Raw genomic sequence first — 27,045 nt, 5'->3', positions numbered from 1 at the left:
TGAATAGTTTTAAGAGTTAAAATGATAAGATATGAAAAGCACATGGTACATTGACTACCACATAATATGCACTCAAAAATATTAGCAATTCTTATTACCATTGTTAACCTTGAATCTTTATGCAGTAGACAGCATTAATACAAATATATATATTTTTTAATTTTTTTAAAATTTTTATTTATTTATGATAGTCACAGAGAGAGAGAGAGAGAGAGGCAGAGACACAGGCAGAGGGAGAAGCAGGCTCCATGCACCGGGAGCCCGATGTGGGATTCAATCCCGGGTCTCCAGGATCGCACCCTGGGCCAAAGGCAGGCGCCAAACCGCTGCGCCACTCAGGGATCCCCAAATATATTTTTTATAATATAAATAACATACACACACATACTCCAAAGAGACTCTTAAAGGTTAAATAACAGATTCAAAGTTATACATCTCCAATTTACAGAGCTTCATCACACAACTTTAGACCTCAGGCTCAGTGCCTTATTTGGTAAACCTGGACACAGCACTCAAGCAATTCCAGGAAATATGTTAAGACCTTCTGTCAAGATTCAATCTGACGGAACAAACCAAGGATGTAACTCCATTAAAATGGCCATGTTATTGCTTTTAGTAGCTGTGGTGGGAAGCACAGTGGTCCCTTCCTCAAGTCACCTAAGTTGTTTTATTTGCCATCTAATCCTTAAAATTGAAAGGAACACACTCAGCAGAGCTTTAACTGAATCAAGCATGCATATGTATGTACCTGTACTGTCCTGTCTATATATTGTTGTGTAATAAACTCTCCCAAAACAGTAGATTAAGACCATAAGGATGACTGATTTGCTTATAAATGTGCAATTTGAGCAGGGCTCCATGGGGGAAATTCATCTTTGCTCCAATGACTTCAGTTGGGACAGTTGAAATTAGGGTTGGAGTATACACTTTCAAAACTGGATCATTCACATGTCTGGCAATTGGAGCACTGGGCTGAGAGTTCAGCTGGACCTAGGAGCCTCTATTTCTCTCCATGTAGATGAAGCTCTCCATGATTCCTGGACTACCTTATAGCCTGGTAGCGAGGTTTTAGGAGTGAATATCATGAGAGAGTTGTATCACTTTCATGACCAACTTTAGAAGTCCATATAGAGGCATTTCTGCTCTACTCTTCAGTCAAGGCAATCACAAAGACTCACTCCTTTCAAGGAAAGAGAACATTGACATCTACTCTTAGAAGTAGCAAGGTTCTGGAAAAGCATGCAAAGTAGGAAATATAGGAGGTGGGAAATATATACATGCATATACACACATATGAAAAATATATATGTACATATTTCATATTCAAATGTACATATTCATAGCCCTATATATATGAATAAGCTATGAAAATTATCAGTCTCACTCTGATACTACCTATCCCTTTATTTTTTTCATAATAATTATAATCACCTGGCATATCATATATTATTTGTTTATTATCTGACTGCCTTCTACTAGAATGAAGTGCCATAGAGGCAGAAACTTTATCCTATTTTATTGCTAAATCATTATTACCCAGGTCACTGCCTGACACATAGTAGGTGCTCAATTTATTTGTTGACTAAATGAATTCACTCATGCATAAGTGAATACTGCCCCCAATATATAGGGCCATAAATTCACCAACATACATGCTGGCCCTCAGGCCAGACTGTGAAACATCAGTTAAAAGAAAGGTTAGTGGCACTGTCTTCCATATACAAACTTGGTACATGACAAAGAAAGAATGTTATTGAAGCTCCTAATGTCTGCATTTGCAACTCCGTGGAAATTATAACTCTAAAACTTCTTTTTCCTCTGCATTTTATTTCTTTCATAGACCAGCCATTGCTAAAAGCCTCGGGAGAGGGATTTTTAGATGGTAACTGTGAAGTATGAAAAAGGCAGTGACAGATATAAGGATTTTATTTGCCTTCCACAAGATGCCTCATAAAGGCGTAGTTAATAAGTTGCCTACTTTGCCTTAAGGTGTTTTCAGTAGCTCATAATAGTATTTATTTCAGAAAGAGTATCTTCTGTCACATTAAGGGTCAAGTAAAAATGATGTGAAATGACCTTGTTTGGCTTTAGAAAAATTAAAGCCCTGAAAGCATGGAAAGCAATAAAAGATTATTATGTGCCTTTTGTCAGATATGAGATACATTATAATGAATCCCTTATGACAAGTACCTCCACAGCTGTAGTTGTAAACACTTATATCAGCTGCTAATTGTGATATCTAATAGGATCCTTGACACTATAATGTGGCCTCCTCCATAGACATTTTGTTGTAACGAAAAACACTAATAGCTACAGTGAGGAAAAAGCAAACAGTAAATTCATGAATTACATAATGTTTCTCTGGTAAAGCATTTTTAAGATAGGAAATTTTGATAAAAGACCAAAAGAGTAATATAAAATTCTAAAATGTGATATTGAACACGATTTGGAGAAAACCAAATATCTCTTTACTCAGAATCTCTAAAGATGCCAGTAAGAATATTGGTATTAAAGCCTCCAAAAGAAGCTTTTATATGAGAACTACAACATATTATAGCAACATAATTTATGGATTCTCTTTAATGTTTTCCCTTAATATCAACATCAATATGTGATCACATATAGCTATATGATATATGACCAACACATATTTATAAAATAAATGAATACAAGGGGGGTGCTATGTGTTAACCATCAACAGAACATGATCTTTCATATCATTTTCAAGAAGTGAATATGGATTTGAATCATTACTTTTAAAAATTCTGTGAACTGGCAGATAAATAAGAAAGATATGAATCTTGCCCTTGAAAACTTTATTCTTCATACATGGTTCTAATAAGTGTGACATGGCATTCTAATGGAAATGGTGTTGGGGAACAGCTAAGAATAGAAAGATCTATTTGACACAATATTAGATTTTTCTACTGAAGGAAAATAAACTTTTGTTTGAAACATCCATAAAGGAGTTCACTTATTACCATCATCATTATTATTATCATATTCATGATAGATAACATTTATTTAGAACTTTTTAATGTGCTGGAACACACTAACACTAACGGCTTTATGTATTATGTTTATTAATGCATTTACTCACCACAAAATCTCTCTGAGGCAGGTACTACTACTAGCCAGTTTTACAGATGAACAAACTGAAGGACAGACAAGTTAAATGTTTGGTCAATGTCACAGAGCTAATAGAGGCATAGTCAAGATTTGAACCTATCAACTCAACTCCTGAGTTTATGCTCATAAATATGCTGCTTTGTTGCTTCAAGAAGGCACAATATTGCCTATAAAGAAAAATTTAAAGTCCAAATTCAGGAAGTTATATGATAGTGAAAATCTGGAATGCCATTGGATATTGGGGTATAGGCCCTAAAATACAGTTTCAGAACTTCACACATGCTATCACACTTCACCCGCACATGAAGTGGCCTTTCCCCCACTGCATTATAGTAATAGTACTTAATTTATGCCAAGAATTAGCTCATCTAACTCTTGAAACAACTCAAAGAAATAAATACTTGATTTACAAATGAAAACTCGTACTCAGAAAAATTGAGTAACTTGTAACAGTCAATATTGAGTAACAGTCAATAGCTAGGAACCACTTAGAATTTTAAGTCATCTTACCACAAATCTGTGCTTATAATCACTATCTATGTGTTTCTCCTCCTGAATGCACAGTAGAGTCCATAAAAGACCCATTAATAAATGTAAATGGTTGGGTGTCACTTCTAGAGATTCTAATTTAATCGGTCTTAGTTAGTGGGGCCTAGGAATAAGTAGTTTATAAAAGTTCCCCGTGTGAATTTAATGTGCATCCAAAGCCAAGATCACTACTCTATCTGATTTTGTTCCTCATCTTAAAAGTTATCTTTGGCATTAGCTCCCTAAAACTCAGTAGTCTACATTATGCTTTCCAGGATAGGGTAGGGTATGACAGGATACTTAAGTGATTGGCAATCTTCAGTGCTTTCTTATATGGGTTTTATTATATAAAACGCTGACAGGTTTGAAATGGATTTCTTTATCCAGTAAGAAATAACTAGGTGATTCTGAGTAGGATGTTATAATTTTAAGTTTAATTTTTTCCTGATCTTTCTGATTATCTTTCCAAAACATATGATCTATTTAAATTGCCTTCTTGCTGTATTTTTATCTTAGTATACCTGGCCCACAATTTTTAGCTAGTGCAGCTCTGATTCACAAAAGGATAACATAAGGGTCACCTGATTCATGCTGCATTATATTTGGCAAAAGAAAATGTCTCACCAAACTATAGTTGAAAATGGCAACTCACTATATAAAAACCTATCTTTCTGCAGTTTGTGTTTATTTATTTTTCTTTTTTTAATATTTATTTTTCAAAGTGACAAAAAAAAAAAGAGAACATTGAGCTAATGGGCAAGTCTGAAAAAGAATAAGTTCACTTAAGGGTGAAGAAATATAGTCCCTGAGATACAATACTTGATGTCTGGATTATCACGTGTTAAATATTGGATAAACTAGAAATGCATATCTGGACAGATAATTTTTCAGATAAAAATAATTAGAAGAAACAAGCACAAATCCAACACCTCTCTTTTAGCAAATGACCTGTCTATAGGCTCTGAGCTGGAAATGTGGATAGCAATTACAGAGGCTGTTAAACAGAAGTGGGTATTGTGTTCCAGAGACAAATCAGTGCTGAAAGGTTAAGTGCTTTGGCCTATCTTTGCAATGTTAACTAAAGATTCAGGAAATAAGAAAACAAGCATGGTTATAAAATTTGCTGTGGTAATGGGGGACAGGGAAATAAGGTAATGTGAAACCACAATTTAAAATTAATTTTAACCTGCTTGTCACAAAACTTAATAAATGTAACTCTAATGTGTGGAATTTTACTTTTACTTCTCCTGTTATTACAGCTCTCAAAAGACAAAGGCTACCTGACAAAAATGTTTTTCCTCTGAGAAGGGTGACACTTTCTAAAAAAAAAAATAGTCAATTGCCGTTAAATAAAAAGATGATAAAATACAGACTTTTCTATCATCAGGAATATTCAGAGTCATCTTTTAATGACTTTGAAGGCATAGTGGCCATCTTTCATCCTGAACTGTATCACGAGATTTTAATTGATTACTAGATTTTGATGGATTAATTCCACAATTTTCCTTTATTCACATTCTCTAGAAAGTACATTAATCAAAGATAGAAGATATGAATTACAAATTTATTTCTACCACCAACATAAATTTTTAAACCTCTATCGTCATTTATTAGAATGGAACTTTGATCTATAGTCCGATACAATTTTTTCATTGAGCAAAAACTTTCATTTCCTAATATCTATTATTTTCACTAGTCTCTACTAATTTCATCTATACATGGTACAAATTGTTTTGACAGACAATGCCATCTTATAGTGTAAGGAGCACTGGACTTGGATCCACATACCCCAAAGCCCTGGGTTATCCGGGATTCGAATCTCTGCTTTCAATACCAAAAGTCATGTATAAGCCACCATCTCTACATTTATCTTGTTAGACAAAAAATCCTGTGTGATAGACAGTCCTGATAGAAGGATGGTGGTATATGGGAAACTGCTTTGAAAATCATTAAGTGCTTTATAAATGTAGAGAACTGGAATCAGGACCTTTCTAAATCATGGAATCTGCATCTCTCATTATTTGACAGCAAGACAAAAGGGAGTACCTGTAGCCACATATCGCATATATCTCAGAGAAGAATTGTAGGTAAGACCCTCATTAGGAGAAACTCACTTCATCTAATGACCATAAACAAATCATTAAAAAACTCTTCAGCCTCTGTTATCCCATTCTCGATATGAGTATAAAAACAGGTAATTGTATATATTGCTTGAAGTAAGTTTAGAAGAAATAAGAGCCACACACACTTTAGCTCTGTGCTACCAAGGAGACACACCATTAAGTTATCAAATGATATTACTGTGAAACCCATATGTTCTTACTTGTAACATTTTCATCTTACAACAGTTTTTTCCCTGAAAAATTGGGCCTAAAGCAAGATTATAACATATGTCCATTCATCCCGTTTTTTATTTCTCAGAACACAAGAAACATTTATAAGAGATTTTTCCTGAATTTGTACCAAGCCAAATGTAAAAAAGGAGCTGTCTTCTGCTTCTCACAAAATACCTAGCTCATCTGCAATCAGTGGCAGCAGAGGAAAATGAACAGGGAAGTCTGGAGTCATCTTTGCTGGGTGTCACCTGTTTTCTCTGGCCTCTGGCCCCTGTTCCCCCATTAGCTCTCCTGCATTGGCAACTGTACAGCTGTGATATGGTTTTATGATGTCTGGCTTGTGCTTTCAAATGCCATTATTGCTGTTTTGCCCATCTCTTCTTTGGGGACTAAGAGTGCACCTTCCATTGCCTCCTAACTCAGATAATAGCTGAGACAGTACTACTCTCAGCTGACCTGAAGGCTAGAAGTACAGAGCAGACGGGAAGCACTGCACAACTAGGTACTCCATAGACGCATTTCCATTTCCCCTAACCTTTGGCAAAGCTGGACAATCCATTCTTTCCCAGACATAGCCCCTGCTTTTCCACGTCCACATTTTATTATTTTGCTTTGAATGCCCAGGATGCCCAGCTCCCACCTCTATCCCGGCTTTTAAATACCTTCTCATGTTTTGAAGCTGTGTCAAATGCAAGAATCACCCTGAGACTTGAGGGTTTCTTGCAAATTTTTGTCAGCTCTCCTGTGAATCTCTACAGCTCTAGATTCATAGTACCCTTGGGTAAATTTGCACATTCTTCTTTGTATATGCTATTTTACTTTTTTCCTAATGGTTTGGGCCCCTTAGTAAGAGACATTAGCTGTGTAAACTTGGACAAGTGATTTAAGTCCACTGTGCCTATTTTTTTCACTCATTAAATGAGGATTACAAAAGCAAAATTGTTTTAAGGATTAAATAAGTTAAAATAAGTACAGAATTTAGACCTGTGTCTGCTACATAGTAATATTATGTAAGTTATTCATTTCGTAATAACATTGTTATATCTATCATATATATTATACCTATCATATATATATATATACCATGATGTTATCATATCATATTATCCACCCATACATCATATATGTGGATGTCTGTGTTTTTTCTTCCAGAGATTTATGCTTTCTGATCATTCCATTTCCTAATATATTTTTTTACTGTTTATTAGTTTATGAGTGAATATTTTTAAATAAGTAAATAAAAGAAAGTAAAGCTCCTTTGGACACCTGAGTGCCTGGGTGGCTCAGTGGTTGAGCATCTGCCTATGGCTCAGGTCGTGATCCCGGGGTTCTGGGATCCAGCCCCACATTAGGCTCCCCACAGGAAGTCTGCTTCTCCCTCTGCCTATGTCTCTGCCTCTCTCTCGGTGTCTCTCATGTATAAATAAATAAAATCTTAAAAAAAAAAAAAAAACTCCTTTGCTATTGTAATTCTTTAGAGATTGAACTTTTCCTAAACTGAATTGATACTGCTTTAGTTTGATGAGCGACTCAACTTCCAAGTAAGGCACATTTCTTTGTAAAACTTCAAAATGTCCTCAAACATAGGGCATAATATTTAATTTTTTATTCATTCACTTAACTCAGCTGTTAATAAATGCAAATCTCAGATAAAGTAATTCAGTCTTTATCTTATGGTTTTAATTTCAGGATCCATAACAATGTAAAGTTGCTCAAATATCTAAACAGAAAGTTAATATGTAATGGTAGAAAGCTAGATGACCTAGGTGTTTCAGGAATCATATTTCTATGTTATGCCATTATTGGTTTCTATAGAATTTTACCCTAAACAGTTTCAGAGATGCTTTCAGATAAAATGAAGAACATTAAATTGACTATCCAGTGGCATATGCTTTTTTTTAAGTTTTTATATATTTTCTTTTTTTAAGGAAATTTTAGACATCCAACAAAATGGAAAAAACAAGGTATCAAGAGTTCCCAAATACTTCTTGCCCCAACACATGCATAGCCTCCCCCACCATCAATGCCACTCACCAGATTTCTGGGCTAAAGAAAATGGCATTTTTCTTCCAAAGCGAGTTTATGGGTTTTATTGTTTTTCCTCTACTTTAATGTGGGTGGATAAGAAGTTTCTTTAATATATAACAATACTGTTTCTTCCATCACAAAAGTTTTCCATTTTATTTTACCTTAAATGCACTGAAAATTTCGTTTCAACAGGTTCTATTATCAACTTATCAAGCTTATTCTACTACCATTTCTTGTTGTTTGGAGTACATGAAAATGCATTTTTGTAATTTTCCTTAAATAAATTCATATTTAGGGAAGATCTAAATGTGTACATCCTGCCAATGCATTTAGAAAGTTAAATAGAATGGTACAAGCCTTCTGATAATTGATTTGAATGGAATCTGGTAAATTGAGATGGAGTGAAAATGGTGACTTTTAATAAGGAGAATTATTCATTGAGGGTTACGTGTTCATCTCCCAGATTTTTCTGATTATGAGAATATTTCTCATAATTTCTGACCTTACTGCCTTGCTACTAAATGATTTTAACAGTGTTACTAGTTAAACTCCACAATGTAAATATAAAATGGGAGGAAATACATAAAGTACTATGATGCATTTCAGCATATAAAAAATATTGAATCCACATATATAAAATATGTATTTTTGGTATACTTTTATACAAAAGTATAAAACTATTCCATGGGAACAGCCTCTTCTGAATTTGTTGCCTGTCTTCAAATTGAGGTAGGAGGTTAGAAATTGTATCATCCCACCGTGTCTTCATTAATTTATGATTCACCTTCTCTGTCTATCCTTCATGTTTTAAATGCTCTGATCAATAAGAATTAACTCTTCTAATTCTGTATTGGAAGTGAAGGATTATTCGAGCCATATAAACACCCAATGGAAATTAGATTTGCAACAATACAAGCTTTAAGAATCATTGTTTAATTTGTCAAAAACACTTATTTTCTGATAGTAATAATATAAACTTTAAGGATCCTTTCTTTCATTTGTCAAAATAATACTTATTATCCAGCAACTGAAGAGTATAATCTTTGTTGGAAACTGCTGGATCTCTGAGTGGTATTTTATGTTTGTTTCTGGCCTGGATTTCAGATACCACGTTCTCCTCCAGTTTTAGATAAATGAAATTTCCAACAGCTGTGGAGATGACAATTCCAGTCTTTTGTTATTTAGTTTGGTTTTTACCATTGGTTCTCTTTGACACTTAGATTATCTAAGGCTTAGGGAAAAAAAAAGAAGAAAAAGTGATTTTAATATAATCAACATACACATAAACCTGGCCACCTCTTTACTAACTCCAGTCTGCCAACTTGGAAACATGGAAACCCATCCATTATTTAGTGTCTGTTTCATTTTCCTCCAAATGAGAGCATGTTTTTTTTTTTTTTTTAATTTTATTTATTTTATGATAGGCACACAGTGAGAGAGAGAGAAGCAGAGACATAGGCAGAGGGAGAAGCAGGCTCCATGCACTGGGAGCCCGACGTGGGATTCGATCCCGGGTCTCCAGGATCGCGCCCCGGGCCAAAGGCAGGCGCCAAACCGCTGCGCCACCCAGGGATCCCGCATGTTTTTTTTTTTAATTTGATTTTATTGGATCATTCAAAACAGCATAATGATTTATACTTTTGACCTAATGGTATTTGTATTTCCTCAACAGAACTTTGCCTTTTTTTAACTTGTGATTTTGAAACTAAAATTTATTTCAAGATTTTAGAATTGTGAATAGTAAAGCTTTATGCTGCTGTCATGGATGTGCTTTTATTTTTCTTATAGGAATAGAGAAACAGAGTTAATGTAATGAACGCAGCAATTATAGGTTCATGGTTTATTAAAACCAAATTCCTTCTTAACTACTCATTTGTGTACTTTGAGCCTCATTCATAGCCAATTTACTCTTCTCTACTCTTGGCGAACCCAGAAAGATATACCCTTTTGAGTTAGCACCTGTGTTCCCTTACATCATTTTATGCTGGAAGAAGGAAATCTAAGTTTAATATTATCTAAACAAGTCTTTGTTGTACTATCAACATTGTAAAACCAAAAATAAACCATTTGGGAATTTAACACTGTAAAATCATTTGAAGAGACCCCTTTCTTCAACAACTCTGCTGACATCCAGTATTTAGGGTGCTCTGTATATCATAGTCCTTGGAAATGGTGCCCTGGGAGAAATTCCATGCACAGCCTACACAAGCATATCCAAGAGCCTCGCTTAATTTCCATTAGCTTAATTGGTCCAATATTGATCACCATTGCATCTGTCTTATAATTCCTCACACTTCAAAATAAACATTTTTTTTTATTTTAAACTACAAAAATATCCCTCCTCTTTGAAGCTCTTTATTTTTATTCTCTAGATTTCAACTTGAATAAAACTGATCTTTACCCAATCTTCTAACTTAACATAAACTTTTACATAAACATAGGTTAGTACTATGAGAAAAATATAAAAGGTCATGCTGTAATAAAATAATAATCTTAAGGAAAATAATAGAGATAACAGTTATTTAGTGCTTTTTATGTAGCAAGCTCTGTGCTAAGTTCTTGATAAATATTTTCTTATCTAACATTCACAATAACCCTGTGACATTAGGTATATTTATAATCATTTTTACATCCAGAGAGGTCAAAAGTGAGAAATTGCTGAAGCTCATTGGGTAATAAATAGAAGACCAAGATTTGAATCCATATTTGTCTAACAATACTTCTGGATTCAAAAAAAAAAAATACTTCTGGATTCAAACTCTTAACTCATATAACCTACATGTTTTTATAGAGGATGTTTAATAGCAATATCAATCATCATCATTACTATCATATGCAAATATTTCCAATATTCCACAATTGGGATATAAAAAGCAAATGTTGACTCCACTTTTTGTATCAAAATTCACATATTCTCCCAAAAATTCACCTGCCTTTTTGATTGGGTAGCTTTGATCTTTGCCCTGTGCCTATGGCCTGCTCAGCTTAGCTCTTGCATACACTAGTATTCCTTACCAAGAATACCCACATTCTTTCTTCTCCCACCAATTCACCTATTGTTTATTCATCCATTAGCTCAGTAATCATGCATGATTAGTTTCTGGGACTAGATTCAAGAGTTAGCTCTCAAATTTTACCCATTTTTCAAATTTCAGCTCTAGTTATTCCAACCTAGGATAATTTCATTCTTTTTTATCTTCTATTGCACTCTGGTCAAACCATTGAAGGGACTACAATTGTTTTATACATTTCACTTTTATTTTTCTATCTAAATATGCAGCATCCTGGGAACATATTATATGCAACATATTTTGTATACCCCCTGGAAAATGCCTAGTGTTATAGTGTTATGCACAAAGCAAACAAACATTCAATAAACATTTATTGAGTGATTGACCAAGATGAGTGATATTGTCATGCTCAAGAATGTTAGATGGCATGTATAGGTACATACTAAGAATTTCCAAGCTTTGTATGTTTTTATAAAGTTTTCTATATCAGAAACTCATTTATAAAAAAAAAAAGAAAAAAAAAGAAACTCATTTATCTTCAGGATGTTTTAGTTGCATTCTGAATACCATTCTGAAATCAAGAAAAGTTCATTAAGAATAATTCTCTTAGCTTTGACCTTTGACTTCTGTGATTACATCCTCCTGCTGACTACCTCTGACATTTTTCTCTCTCTGTTCTTTTTCTCTTTTACTAAACCCCTTCTTTCTGCTATCTCCATTTCATTTAACTTCATTTCTAAGAGATGGACACAACTATCTGGGTTTTGTTTTCAGTGTATTGTTCAGAAGCACCTAATACCCAATCAACCCATGAAATATCATGGCAACCTTTTAAAATTTTTTCATTTCTAAGAAAGAAATACAGTAAGATTCGATCAAATGTAATTTATAGTTTGTTGTCCAGTTGTTTGTCTCTAAGCAATTCTTTTGGTATCTTTATAACTTAATTTGGATTTTGTACTTATTTTGCATTCAATTCTATCAGCCTGTTTCATAGTTAAAGGTCTTGTTGACTTAAAAGTTTATTTGATCACCATACATTTAACTGGTTTCTGTTTGTTCAATTTGGTAAACTTCTTAAATTCACAAAGAAATGAGAAGAATCACCACTTGATGGCCATATACCCATTCCAAATATATATTCAAATGCTACATGAAACGGTGCAAAGGATATCTAGGTTGTTGATATTATATCTTGACCTTGGATTCTGACCCCCCCCTCCAGTTTCACAGAAAGATGTTTTTAATCAATGTTCTCATCTCTAAACAAGAGTTCTCTAGAGGGTACCAGATAGCCTTGAGCGGGACAGAAATTTACATAGTCATATTTGACCCTTTCCTCCAGCCTTTGTCATCAAAGCTGTAAAAGATCTTGTTTTCATCTCATCTCCTTGATACTTACAAATCTGCCTTCTTTATTAAATATAGAAATCCTTCATTAGTCCTCACTATCCTTCAAGTTGACTATTGAAATAGCCCCCTCTTCCTCTTACCAGCTATTATCAGAATTACTTTTGTAAAAGACAGGCAGGAACAAGTTATGCCCCATTTCTTGAGAAATAATTACATACTTAAGAACTTATAAAAGTTTATAAAATAAAATCATAATGCACCACCACATCTTGACATTCAAATATATCCCTCCATGAAACCTAATCAAACCAATTAGGAAGCATTCACCAGGTCTTCCTACTGTCTCAGTCATGCTTACCCATCAGTCAAGATTTGCTTCTTCCCTTTTTTTGCAGATTAAAACCATACTTATCTTCTAAGATTCAGCCTCATTACCACCTACCCTGAAATGTTCTCTGTTCTATCCACCTGATGGAAATGATCACGTTTCTACCTTATAGCCTCTTTCAAGTATATGTATATTTTAAATGTTCATTTCATTTTGTCTTACCTATACTCCTTTTCTTCTCCACAGTTATACAATACTTGAGATTTGGGATCATTAAATTTTCATATTTGTATATCCCACTCTGTCTAATACGATGTTTTGTGCATGTATGCTCTAGATGTTATTACTCACCATCTTCGTAGCCCTTGCCTGCAGTAAAACACTTTCACTGACATCTCTAATTCATTTTTTGAAAACTTTTAAGCACAGTTGCCCTATGCAGATCATGGTTTTTGAAATCCTATTCATGTTGCTTTCCATTCTTCACTTCCATTTTAAGATTCTTCTAGTATGAATTCATCCAATTCTGTTATAATTCCCCTCACTAGAGTCACCAGTGACCTTGATTGAAAAATATCACTAGTGAAAGGAATTATAAAGGAAAGGAGGGAAAGTGGGTGGGAAAAAATTAGAGAGGGTGACAAAACACGAGAGACTCCTAACTCTGGGAAATGAACAAAGAGTAGTGGAAGGGGAGTGAGCAGGAGGATGGGGTAACTGGGTGACGGGTACTGAGATGGGCACTTGATGGGATGAGTGCTGGGTGTTATACTATATGTTGGCAAATCGAACTTCAATAAAAAAATCTAAAAAATTTTAAAAAGAAAAATATCACTAACTGTTTTAAGTGCTTTTTTTTTTCATTCTTGGTGAATAATTTAATATTGGGACTTACTTGAAACCCTCTGTCTTAGTCCATTCAGGTTGCCATAAGAAAAATTCCCAAAACTGGTGCTAATAAATAACATTTACTTCTCTCCATTCTAGAGACTGGGAATTCCCAGAATATGGTCCCAGCAGACTGAGTCTCTGGCGAAGGCGTTGTTCTGAGTTTATAGATAGCCACCTTTCACTGTACCCCTATACAGCAGAAATAGTAAGGGATCACTGTAAGTTACTTTTATAATGCACTACTAATTCCATTCATGGGGGCCCTTGCTAATGACCTAATCACCTCCAAGAGGCCCCACCTCCTAATGCCATCACTTTGAGAGTTAGAATTTCAACATATGAATTTTGGAGTAGACACAAACATTCAATCTAAAACATTCTCTCTCATGATTTTTCTGATATCTCTCCCTCTGGGTTTTTCTCTTTGCTTTAACTATTATAACTGTTTGTTCTAATATCCTTTGCTGCAGCCTACAATATATACATCAGAAAAGTTTGAAGCAAATGATATATCCAGGAATGATTATGATACAGGTGTAAATTAAAGACAATGAAGTGAATAAGATCACCTAGAAGAAATGCATTCTGTGACAAGAGGAGAGAGACAAGTATAGAACCAAAAAAAGCCAATTTGTAAAAAGGATTGGACAGTGCAGACTATAGACCACATTTAAAAACAACTTTTGCTTGGAAAAATATTTAAATCATTACATTTTTATTGTGACACATCGTTTTAGTATTGTATCAGTATGTGAATAAGAGAATAAACTAGCTATCCACAGGTTTCTTTCAGATTTTGGATTCTATAATTTTAAATGAAGTTAACTATTTTTTTATGTTTACAGTTTAAATCTTAACAAAAGAATAAATTCAAATTTTGTCATTCCCACTTAATGAAAGAAATGGCTAAAGTCAAACCAAGTTAATGGTCCAATAAGTGTGCAGATAACTCACAGATGAAGCCAGAGCTGTGGTAGATTTGAAACAAACACTACCGAAATAGAGCAAGAGTATATTTACAGAGTCAGGTGCCAAACCTAAAGTTCAGAGCTGTTGGTAAAGCTGCATCACTGGCAGAGATTTAAAATCAAAAGCCTTTCTAAAAAAAAATGGAACATATATCCTCAAGTTATTCTATCAAAAGTTTAGTTCATACTAAGGAAAATGTCCACTTTTTCCCTCTCACAGCTCATCTATTTTATTCTTCTTTATTCTTTTCCCAGTCATGGGTGGGTTTCCTATTTAATTTTTACACTCAAGATTTCAATTCCTATTATACAAAGAAAACTTTCATAAAAAATCATGTGATTCTGCTTTTATGTCATATTCTGAGAAGTGTAAGGAGAAATACATTTTCTTAAAAGATGTAATGAAAGGGATGCCTGGGTGGCTCAGTAATTGAGCATCTGCCTTTGGCTCAGGTCATGATCCTGGGATCTGGGCATCCAGTCCTGCATCAGGCTCCCCGCAGGCAATCTGCTTCTCCCTCTGCCTGTCTCTGCCTCTCTCTCTATGTCTCTCGTGAATAAATAAATAAAATCTTAAAAAAAAAAAAAAAAGATGTAGGGCAGCCCTGGTGGCTCAGCGGTTTAGCGCCGCCTTCAACCCACAGCATGATCCTGGAGTCCCGGGATCGAGTCCCACGTCAGGCTCCCTGCGTGGAGCCTGCTTCTCCCTCTGTCTGTGTCTTTGCCTCTGTGTATGTGTGTGTCTCTCTCACGAATAAATAAATAAAATCTTTAAAAAAAAAAAAAGATGTAATGAGAGCTAAGATAATGTAGACTTACTATGCACCTTTGAAAAAATTGTCTCTGATATTATTATTGGTGGCTTTAGTACAACATTGTTCATTATTCTTAACATTTAGGAAGCATAATCTTTATTACTTCCATTGGAATGTTACTTCAGATTCTGTAGCTTAGTACATTCATTTGGGATAAAATATAAAATATTACGGGGCCAATTTGTTACTCTTCAAACATACATGTGTCTTCCAACTCTCATTCCACAGACTGCCATGTGCTTGACAGCTGGCAAAATCGTTTATAATCAACACTATGGAAAGTTGGGCAAGAGTTAAGCTACTTATAATATCTTCAGAATCTCATAACAAGATTTGGAAACCAACTGCCATGTGAAGATTGTTTTTATTCACTCTTTCAAAATCAAAAAATTATGATCAATTTGTACAGTGCTAGATGCCAAAGCCATGTGGAGCTTTATAAACCTCAGTCAACAAGAAGTTCTCTTTTTAGTTTATCTTTGATAATGAATGATTTTAATTTCATTAAACATTGTATGCTGCAAGGACTATCTGTGGGTTGGAATATTAAATTGAGCATATTCAGCTAATAGATTTTATTATTTAAGCTGGATTTTTCATTTAGAGAAGTAGGACTCAAGGCAAGCATCGAGATAATTTTTTAATCCAATCTCCTCATACAAAAAAGCAAATGAGTAAAATTTTGCCCTGATTATCTGATTATTTCTTAATTCTCCATTTCAACTCTAAGGACTGGATTTATGTAGTGAAGTAGGTAAAATATTGTATTCTAATCATTTTATTATTTTGTCTTTATTTCCTATACAAAGATGATAGTTGTGAGAATGAAAGTTATCTCTCTTATTTTTAACTTATTTTCCCTAATTGCTAACAGAGTACTTAGCACATATTAGGCCTGCATAAATATTTAACAAATGAGTGAAGTCAGACTCTAGCCTTAGGAAAAGGAACTTATTAAAGGATTATCTCTTTTTTCCTTTCTTACCTCTATTATCTTGTAAATTATCTAAGTATTTCTAATAACAAAACCACAAAAAAATGCCACACTTAAGAAAGTTTATATTCCAGCAGAACTTCTGGAGGCACACAGTTGATAATAAGTTAAATAATTATTGGTTTATTATTGAGGATTTACCCATCAAATTGACATAATCCCTGTGCTTATTAAATGCAGATCTATATTTTGGAGGGTGAAGGAAAACCTAACATGTGCAGGTTACATTTATTGAGCACTTATTATGTAGTAGAGGTAATACATGTTTTGCTTACATTATCCTAATTTAACCCTCTCAGCAATCTTATGGCATAAATATTGCTATTCACATTTGGCAAGATAGAATATTGAGATTTAGAGTTAAGTATCTTTCCCGATAACACGCAGCTAATAAATAATAGAGCTGTGATTTATCTTTAGATTGACTTCACCATCCATGCTCTGCCAACTGCACCACACAGCCAAGTACTAAAGTGATTACGTCAGAGTGCCATCACACTTGTCTTTGAAGCCACCATTGATTTCATTCAATAGTTATTAATATGTTACTAATCTAACATATTTTTGAAGATAAATCTGACTGTAAGTGTAAGGAACTCAAGTAAGAAACATTTGTTTTTTAGTTTAAATATTTCTAAAGATCCTCTCATTCCTGAAAAAACAATTAATCTCTGCCTAGCCAGATATACAAAATGTCAATTTTATGTAATATTTATGAAAGTGCTCAAATCTGTCAAACTTAGCTACTTTTTAAATTCGGGAAGCTTCTTCCTTCAATACATTTTTGGGCTTGCTTGTTCATTTATTAATACAGATGTCATATAGCTTAAGTTATGACACAAAAATGATTCCATTAGATTGTAACCTCTGTACACACACATATACCCACACACTTACTCACAGTCTCTTTATTAATTCACACTGATTTTGAGCTCATAATGTCTAGCTTTGTGAATATATAGGAATTTTTCACATAATTTCTGAAATCTTTGAAAACCATCCCTGTTATCCAACTAGCAAAAACCTCCTTGATATGATTTTAAGAGCATTATGGATTTTTTTTTAATGTATTCTTGATATATCTTATGAAACAAAGAGGTCAGGCTAATTGGAAACAAAGAATGGCTGTATTAAACAATGCATGTAACACCAAAGCATATAAATATCAATCAACATGTCAATCTCCCTGGTAAAGTTATATGACTTTTCGTATTAGCATTTGATTGAGTCCACCAAGGGAAAAATATGACTTAAAAATAAAATGAGCTTCTGAATCAGGCTCACTAAAAACAAAAACAAAAACAAAAACAAAAACAACTAAAGAGACTTTTATTTTCAGGATTCCACTAGAAATCAAAGACCACATTGTTTCTCTGGATAGCATTAGTTTAAAAAGGAAAAGAAAGGAAGGCAGAAAAAGAAGGAAGGCAGGAAGAGAGGAAGAAAGAAAATAAATTCCACTGGGGTCCCATTGGCCAAAGTGAGTGACCAATCAAATTGATGAAGTCAACATGATTCTAAATTTAATAATGCTTCAATATGGATGCTTCTAATTTTTAAAGAAACATTCCTAATGCAGAGCAAATGGACTAATCATTTCAGTTTTTTTAAGGATTTTATATATTTATTCAGGAAATACACAGAGAGAAAGGCAGAGACATAGGCAGAAGGAGAAGCAGGCTCCAGGCAGGGAGCCTGATATGGGACTCGATCCTGAGACTGTGGATCATGCCCTGAGCCAGGGGCAGGTGCTCAACCGCTGAGCCACCCAGGGGTCCCTCATTTCAGTTTTAATAAAAACAAGAGCATAAGTCATTTGAATGATCACTTGCAGTTCATGGTAACCAAATGTGACAAATGTTAATGCAACCAATCTCTATCTCTTTCTCTAGATGTTTTTGCACAAATAGAGCTGTAATTACTATTAGTTACCTTTCTCTAGGAGCACAAATATGTTTCACTACTGTAGGCCCCATATCTCCTTCAGAGATTATAAATAAATACTAGCAATTCAGAGATAACAGGTTTCTGTCTTTTTCACCAATTCTCCGTTCTAAGTATAGTGGAACTGATTTCAGAAAAACAAGCATAAATCCCCTTACTCTCTTTTTTCTTCTTTTTTTTTTCTCAAAGATGGAAAATAAGCCACTTTTCAATTTCACTCTCACTGTATCATAATACTTGATGTAATTAAGAATGTCTTTTGAACTGATAAAAGATACAGAAATGTTAAAAAGAAAGAGAGCTCATGGTTTGTTCTTTTTGTTTTTGCTTTTTTAAAAGATTTTATTTACTTATTTATTTATTTATTTATTTGAGAGAGAGAGAGAGAGATCAGAGCAAGGCAGAGGGAGGTGGAGAAGCAGACACCCCACCTAATAGGGAGCCCACCGCAGGGCTCCATCCTAGGATCCAGGACCGTGACCTGAGCCAAAAGCAGACAACTGACTGAGCCATCCAGGCACCCCTGAATTCTCATGGCTTTTAAGAGACATAGTTGTGTTCAATTTTATTCAAGACTTACTTATTGCACCTAAATTTTATGACTGTTGTTTTGAATCTTAATATAGTAGCAATAAATTTCATTTCAAAATTAATTTATTATTTATTATAAATATTCTATTGTCACAGTTACACTTTAATGTTTTGCGTCATTGAACACTTACAGTTGGCACAAATATACTAGCTGAGATATGTTTTATAATCAAAGTATTTAAATAAAAACTAAAGCAATTTCTTATTTCGACTGGTATTAACTTTCCATTTGGTTTATGTAGAGATGCACATATATTAAGATTAATGGATATTATTAAAAATAAGATTCATTTTTTTCAGATCCCAGAAGTTAACAGAAATAATGGGCAAGAAAATGACTATGAAGATGATATTACCTCATTATTTACATATTCTCCCAGTAAGTGTTCTTGGATGTTATGAACACATGTATATATGTAACAGCTATATTAAGGTACATGTAACTGATAAAGTAAGACTGAAGAGAGTATAGGAGACCATAGTGAGCTGGAAAGGCATTTAATTAGCTGAATGACTTTTCATTTATAATATGGTAAAGATGTTACTACATTGCCTTGCTAATCTAAATACTTCTACTAAGTTCAGTGTTAAGTAATCAAACACCAGTCTTTCCTACGCAGAGAGAATACACAAGTCAGGTTGATGCAAATATTCTGACTATTGACAACTCTGTTGTTTCAGTTTTTTTAAAAACAAAGTGACTTTCTTTTCAGACCTTAGTTCCCTCTGCTAGGAAATGAGAAACTTGGACTACAACTCTCTCGAAGGTCCTAACTGGCTATAATAGGATGTGATTCTGTATTCTAATGTCTGAAGACTAATGCTGTCTTTCTGCACATATGTAACTCTACCCATTATGCCACTGGTATACACAGCTTGCTCAGCATCTTCACCAGCATGTCTGATAGACATTTCCCATTCAACATTTCCAAATCCAAAACCACTAATATCTTGACCCTTTCAAACCTATACCACTTGCTGACTTTCCCATCTCAGTAAGTGAAGATTCTTTCCTTGTTTAATTCAATCCCAAAACCTGGGCATCTCCCTTGGCTTTTTTACCTCCTCTCTCACCCCACATTCAATCTGTCAGATGATACTGTTGATTCTACCTTCACAGCATAGCCAGCATTCAGCTGTTCCTCACTCTTTCATTATTTATCCTGGTCTATGCTGCCGTCATCAGCTCTCCCCTAGATTATTGCAATAGCACCATGGCACTCAGTCAGGGTATTTCCCATTCACAACAGAGGATATTTGTCAATGAACAGAAGTTTTTTTTATAATCATGACTTGAGAAGGGAGGTTTACAACTGGCATTTAGTGGGTGGACACCAGAAGTTCTGCTTAAATATCCTACGATGCACAGGACATACCCCACACAATGCACGATTATTTGATCCAAAATGTCAGCAGTACTACTATTAAGAAACTGTGGGGCACCTGGGTGACGTGATTGAGTGTCTGCCTTAAACTCAGATTGTGATCCCCTGGTCCTGGGATTGAGTCCCACATCAAGATCCCTGCTTCTCCCTCTGCCTATGTCTCTGCCTTTTTCTGTGTGTCTCTCATGAATAAATAAATAAAATCTTTAAAAAAAAGAGAAGAAGAAAGAAAGAGAAAGAAAGAAAGAAAGAAAGAAAGAAAGAAAGAAAGAAAGAAAGAAAAAGAGAAAGAAAGAAAGAAAGAAAGAAAGAAAGAAAGAAAGAAAGAAAGAAAGAAAAAAGAAAAACTGTGTTAGATTCCACATTTGCCACTCCTAATACTCTGCTTCATGAAGGAACTAATCACTTTTCTGTTCCAAATTTCCCAATACCTTCCCTTCATATTTATCCTTCTCATCATCTAAAAAGCCCGACATAACCTTTTCATCCCATCTCTGAACCACTCTCTTGTTTGTTCACAGCACAGTAACATCTCACATATCAAGCATGCTCTTGCCTCAGGACATTGCCCTTTTACCAATGCACAATTGATATTCAGCTAACCATTATTGACCACTGGTTTCTCACATGGTAGGCAAATTGACCGCAAATCAAATAAAATTAAATACAATGTCTAACTAGCATACTGTGGCAAATCAGTAAACACCTTCAGAAGTTATGCCATAACACCAAATAGTGCTAAATATTAGAGTAAGAATTAATGTACTGATTTTTAAAGTCATAAATTTTATTCTCATTTTTAATAATAAAATTGATGATAAAGGCCATCATTGATAATGACCATTTATTTATTATGACATTTAAATCCTCAGAAGGACTGCCTATAAAGAGAAAAATGTTATTTCAATTATTTATAGAGAGCAACCTCATTTCCATAAATCATGGGACCTGGAATTTGTCTGGTATATGGAATTCTGCGTGACTGGACTCTCAGGCCTCAGGCTCTTTACTATCCCAGGGATGGGGGTGAAGCATAGCCACCTTAGTTAGCAGATTTCCATTAGTATCCATCACTGTGGATTTCCATCACTGTGAAGTTTGCTAAAATTCACTGAGCCACTACATCCAACTCTCCAGGGCTGTATTCTAGGTCTGGACATGTTTAGCAAGGAGCAAGGAGGTTCTGTTGTTTAAGATGTAAACACTGAATACATAAACATAGGTGGCTACAGGTGATTTCCTATAGCATGAGTGTAATTCTAAGTTGATGATCAATTTGACAGAAATAGTGAAATTCCTTTACTATCCTGAACAATAAATCCTTTTCAGCCACTGCATCATCTATTCCATCAGCATTTCTAGAGATCTACTACTTTATTTCAAGCTCAGTATTTCACATTAGAGGTAGAAAGATGAATGAGATCTGTGCAAGAGCTCTCATTCTGTTGGTTGTTCTGCTCAGGCTGCTAATTAAAGAATCTTGGTCTGCAGTTCTAGTACTGAAACTCAATATCTTTCTTCTCACATGAAAGGAAAGAACAATAAAAAATTAAATTCCATGTAGAAATATGGGTACCATTATAGGCACAATATTTCCTCATGACTAATTTTTTTCTCATAACTGAAATTTTCTACAGAGTAACTCTTTATTGGTTAAAAAAAAAGGGGGATCCCTGGGTGGCGCAGCGGTTTAGCGCCTGCCTTTGGCCCAGGGCGCGATCCTGGAGACCCGGGATCGAATCCCACATCAGGCTCCTGGTGCATGGAGCCTGCTTCTCCCTCTGCCTGTGTCTCTGCCTGCCTCTCTCTCTTTCTCTGTGACTATAATAAATAAATAAATTTTTTTAAAAAAGGTACTTTTTCTCCATAGTCTACCAGTTGGCTTCTTTAACTATATTTCAGCTTAGCAACACTTCAAAACAATAATCATCTGCTTGTCTATTGCACTGACAATGACAACAATTCACATATTCCCTCCAATATACGGATTCCAAGTTCATCTTAAAATTTTGTGAATCTTTTCTTAAAGCAGACTTTTCATACAGAAAATTTAAACAAAAAAATTGTAAGACTTAAAGTTATTGCATTATATCTATTTTTTCAATTCTTCCTACTAAAATGTATTTATTATGTACACTATAAAAACAAATGTTGTAATCATGATTCTTAAGATGGAGGGAATTTTGTATTACTTGGTTAAGTTTCAGAATAGGATATATTTTATAGGTGACTGAACTGAGTCTTAGAAAGATTCACCTACTGTTGGTGATTTGGATGCCTTCTCCACCAAAAAATATTAACACTTCCCTCAAGTAATATCTTCAAGAATTAAGATACAATCTGGTGATAATTATAATTGGGGCTATAAATGGTGATAATTATATTATATTAAAATAATAACTAAGATCACAGATTCACTTTTATTGCATTATTTACAAACAAGTCAAGGTTTATTTTTTTCTTTGTATTTACCTTTTCCATAGCTTACTTATTACTTGTTAGGTCAGTTATACTGTATTCTGATAAAAATGCAATAATACAGACATATGTATGAATCTGCTCAAACAATAACCCTAGAGAATCAAAATGTTATTGTATGTATCATTATAGAAAGGTAGCAAGATATAATGAAGCTTTAACTGTTCATTTGGTAAATATTTTAAAAACCCAAGAATGACTATTCACTAAAATTATGCATTTGTCAGCTCTCCACCATATCAGATCATAAAAGTTTTATTAGCAGTACTACCACTTCTGTACAAAATTAGAAAATACAAAATGCCTCCAGATGGTGTGTTTAAATGAAATCTACTATGTTCATCCTAAACAGCCATACAGAACCCAGCATTTCATCACGAAAGCAGGCAGACATACAGGCAACGTGCAGAAGGAGCTGAGGCAGATGAATTGGCAGAAGAAAACCAGAATGAATCAGGCACAGAGACTGAGCACAGCTTAGCAGAGGCTGGCAGTGGAAGTTCTGTAAACCAGTACGATGATGACTTGTACGTGTTCATTCCTGGAGACAATCCAGAACATAATTCACAAGAGCCACTCATGAGCAACAGACCACCTCTCCCCCCGCCACGACCTGTAGCTGCTGCCTTCCAACCTCACTGCACATTACAGGGTAAGTTTAAGGTTTAAAACAACAACACGAGTCTGACGGGCTTCCATAGTGTATAGTGCAGTGGCAAATCTGTTACAGGAAAGACCAACTTTCAAAAACCAAGAGCAACTTTCCTGCTATTCCTTAACTAAGGCCTCAGAAATCAAGCAAGAGAAACCTGACACTAATTCACACTCCCTCCTCTCCTTCCCTATCTCTCTCTCTCTCCTTCTTTCCTTTTTTCTCCCTCCCTTCACTCTCTCTCTCTCCACCTTTCCACCTCCCTTTCTTCTAGAACAGTCTACATTACAAAGCTTTAAAGAGGTAAAACAATAAAGCTTGGAAGGAGTTTGTAGTGCTTCACATAAAATGAACCTCAAACATCATGTGGAAAAGTAAATGACAACTTTCCTTTTAAAAAGTACTCCTAGTCGTCTGGCAAAAGGAAAAGGCTAATGTTTTACAGATTTGAAAATGACCTTGGGCACTTTACTAAACTGGTAGCAACAGGGGAAGCAAGTGGTAAAGGGCTTATTGCACACTGCCTTGAGACCAAAGTCTAAGAACACTCAACAATATATTGCTAAAATGGGAGAACAGTTAAATGGCTATGATCAAATTTGTTCCCAAATGCAAGAATTACAAATGTGATGGGGAGATGGGTGGTGCAGGTACCTTCAAGAAGACCTTCCATATTGGGCTTATCTGGCTGGAGTGTTCAACAGCCTGACAGACTTCCAGCTCCAGGTTTACTCTTACAGTCACTAATTATCATCCACTTTATTGATCACTATTTTATACATACTTTCCACATTCAAAAAGTGCTCTTACAATGAAATTTTAATGAGAAAGATGAAAGAAATATCTATTAAGATTCCATTTGTCATTATACTTCACAGCTGTTGAGTCCTAGAGGGCTATAAAGTGTATAAATATGTTCAAAAGAGTGAATTTTGAAAAACAAAACAAAACAAAAACAAAAACAAAAAAAAATGAATTTTGAAGCCCTGAAAGTCAGCATTTGCATCATTGAAGGTCTTATTTCTATAAAGGTTCAAGTTGACGACCATAATAAACCTTTTACTAAGGTTATATACTGTATTTAGAGATGAAAAATCCTTCTTACTGGAAAGTATGGAAAACCTAACGGGTACTGCTCTGATTCTTTCACCCATTCAACAAATATCTATCGATTACCTACTATGTGCCAAGCTCTTATAGTCCATTGTGATAGATGAGTGAAGTAGGTTAATCAATATTGCGGGTGGAGAGAGAAACATAGATAAGCAGTACACTGACAATAAAATTCTGATATATTTTCTCACTTTTTTACAGAGGGAATAATTTTATATAAGTATTAAAATAAAGTGTTAAGAAGGCAAAGTTGTCTTTTATCTGGCTAAATCTCTTAAAGGAGCTAATAATGAATCATATTTTCCCTAATGTAAATTCTTGTATATAGTATGTTGGTTAGGAGGTCTAAAACTACTCTGTAGAGAGCATTCACCAGATATCTAAAACCAGAATTGTAATGTTTGCTAATATATCTTCTGAAAAATACCAAATACAAAAAGCAAAATAAAACAAAAATCCCCACTTTTTATTTTAAAACTTTACTTTTACATTTTCTATGCAGTGTTACTTTTAATCTCATCTTTTCATAAGGGCTAATATTGCAAGTATTGTAAATGGATAATAAAATGTCAGTATTTTTTCTTAAAATTGTTTGATTAAGGTCTTTGAAAGGAAGACTAGAAGCTACCACTGTTTTCATTTGTTTTGCCAGAGAATTTGTATGGCTCCTTTGACTTTAGTGATACCTTCAGAATTGTCTTCTAGGACTAGTTTCCATATACCCTCAAATTACCAAAAGAGAGAGGTAACCTCCTCACGTCCTGAGCATCAGATTCCCCCTAATGGATTTATGGGCATAGTCACTGGAGAAAACAATAATATAAAACACTATAGAATACTTTTTAGTTTATAAAGAACACATTGTCCATTTCTATCTTCACCACACACTTGCAAGGCAACAATCACTAACATCCCTCCCTTGACTCAGACCCAAAACCACAGACCCTGTAATTAGAATGTATCAAATACTTCTGTAAACAGGCTTTCTCAGCTTTTAAGATTCTTCCTTTTATTACACGTCTTACTCTGTTTTTTTTTTTTCAAAAATTAGAATGATAGGAGTGATTTAGTTTTATCTTTATTTGCTAATGTACAACTTGAATTAAGAATGCTCAGACCCCACTCTGAGGTGAAAAGTAGAATCTGATACATTGGGAAATAGAAAAGTAAAATGTGTTATTTCTGGGGCAAGCCCAACTTTAGAAGGAGTTGGGAAGGAAGGTGGGTGGAGAAACAAAGGGAGTTAACAGCTCAGGAAATGGGTTGATAAAAGTAAGATAGTTGACACATTCCGCTAAAAATGAAACACTGTAAAAAATGTTTCCCACACACTTAATCTGGTTTCACCTGTTACGCTGTCAGTGAAACAGAAGTCATGAAGTCAAAATCTCAGTACCATATTACTCACAGGGAGAAAGGCAAGTCGTGCTGATTTGAAAGTTAGTGCTGAGCATTTAGGCATTAGTACTTCTTGGCTTAAACTAACTGAAACAATCAGATCTAAGACTCTATTGGGGGAGGATCTTGGCCTCTCCTCATGAGCCTACCCAAAACCATTGCTGACCTACTTAAGATAATATACTTTTATTCCACTCTACAACTTGTCTTCTTAGTTCCTACATTTTTCCACTGAAATACCCATAAGTAACCTAAAATTTTTTGGTCAGATTATCACCAAAGAGGAAGGAGAATAGTTCTCCCTCATTTCGTGTGCATGAATTTCTCAGAACAACCAAGAAAGGCAAGGATTTTTCACTCGATAACTGAAATTCTTTCCATTTTATTGTTTTCATTAAGGCTTTAAGTAAAACATCTGTCAAAGGTCTATTTTTTAAAATATTTTATTTATTTTAGAGAAACAGAGAGAGAAAGAGCATGGGTGGGGAGGGGCAGAGGAAAGAGAGTCTCAGTCCAACTCCATGCTGATTGCAGAGGCCAAAGTAGGTCTTGGTCCCACGACCATGAGATTCCAACCTGAGCCAAAAACAAGAGTCAGATACTTAACCAACTTTGTACTCAGACATCCCAGAAGTCTAATTTTTAATAAAATTCTCATTACTGTGTAAGAGAGCTATCAAAAAAATTTCCAACTTATTCATTAACCAAAGTATGTGATACCTTAGTCTCCTAAATACTACTAAAATATTTTAATACATTATTTTAAAAACATGTAAAGATTTTCCAAGTATTAAAACCATAAAATATTATTCTTTTCATATGATTTAATCTTCAAGTCATTGATTATCCTTTCCATCTTGTCACAAACCCTACTTTCAGTGTTCTCTATCTAAGAATAAGGTTCATGCTGGCTTATAGAAATCAAGAGTTGCATTTTTGAAGCTCAGTTTGTCAAGCCACAGTGAGACTTAACTGTAAGAAACCAAGTAATGGAACATTTGGCTATTCCTCCTGTCATCTTCAGAGAAATTGAATGTTAGGCAAAATACCCAGTGCAAGCCCTTTTGAAAGGTAAAATGACTTCAAGTGAAAAAAAATTTTTT

At 34.6% G+C, this 27,045-nt stretch overlaps 1 protein-coding gene across 3 annotated transcripts in view; it reads left to right on the top strand.

The window, feature by feature from the left end:
• Positions 1-27,045, top strand: part of BANK1 (B cell scaffold protein with ankyrin repeats 1) — a 282,579-nt gene that overhangs the window by 217,644 nt on the left and 37,890 nt on the right. For 2 of the 3 annotated variants that reach the window (XM_072755563.1, XM_072755562.1), the window contains exons 8-9: positions 19,217-19,295; positions 23,132-23,431. In XM_072755563.1, coding sequence (XP_072611664.1) covers positions 19,217-19,295; positions 23,132-23,431 — 379 coding nt within the window. The remainder of the gene's footprint in view (positions 1-19,216; positions 19,296-23,131; positions 23,432-27,045) is intronic. The other variant, XM_072755564.1, reaches the window with a different exon arrangement.

Source organism: Vulpes vulpes, chromosome 4 (genome assembly GCF_048418805.1).
Source record: "Vulpes vulpes isolate BD-2025 chromosome 4, VulVul3, whole genome shotgun sequence".
In the NCBI taxonomy this organism is placed as follows: Eukaryota; Metazoa; Chordata; class Mammalia; order Carnivora; family Canidae; genus Vulpes; species Vulpes vulpes.
The sequence above is the reverse complement of the archived record's forward strand: the minus strand, read 5'-3'. Positions and strand labels throughout refer to the sequence as shown.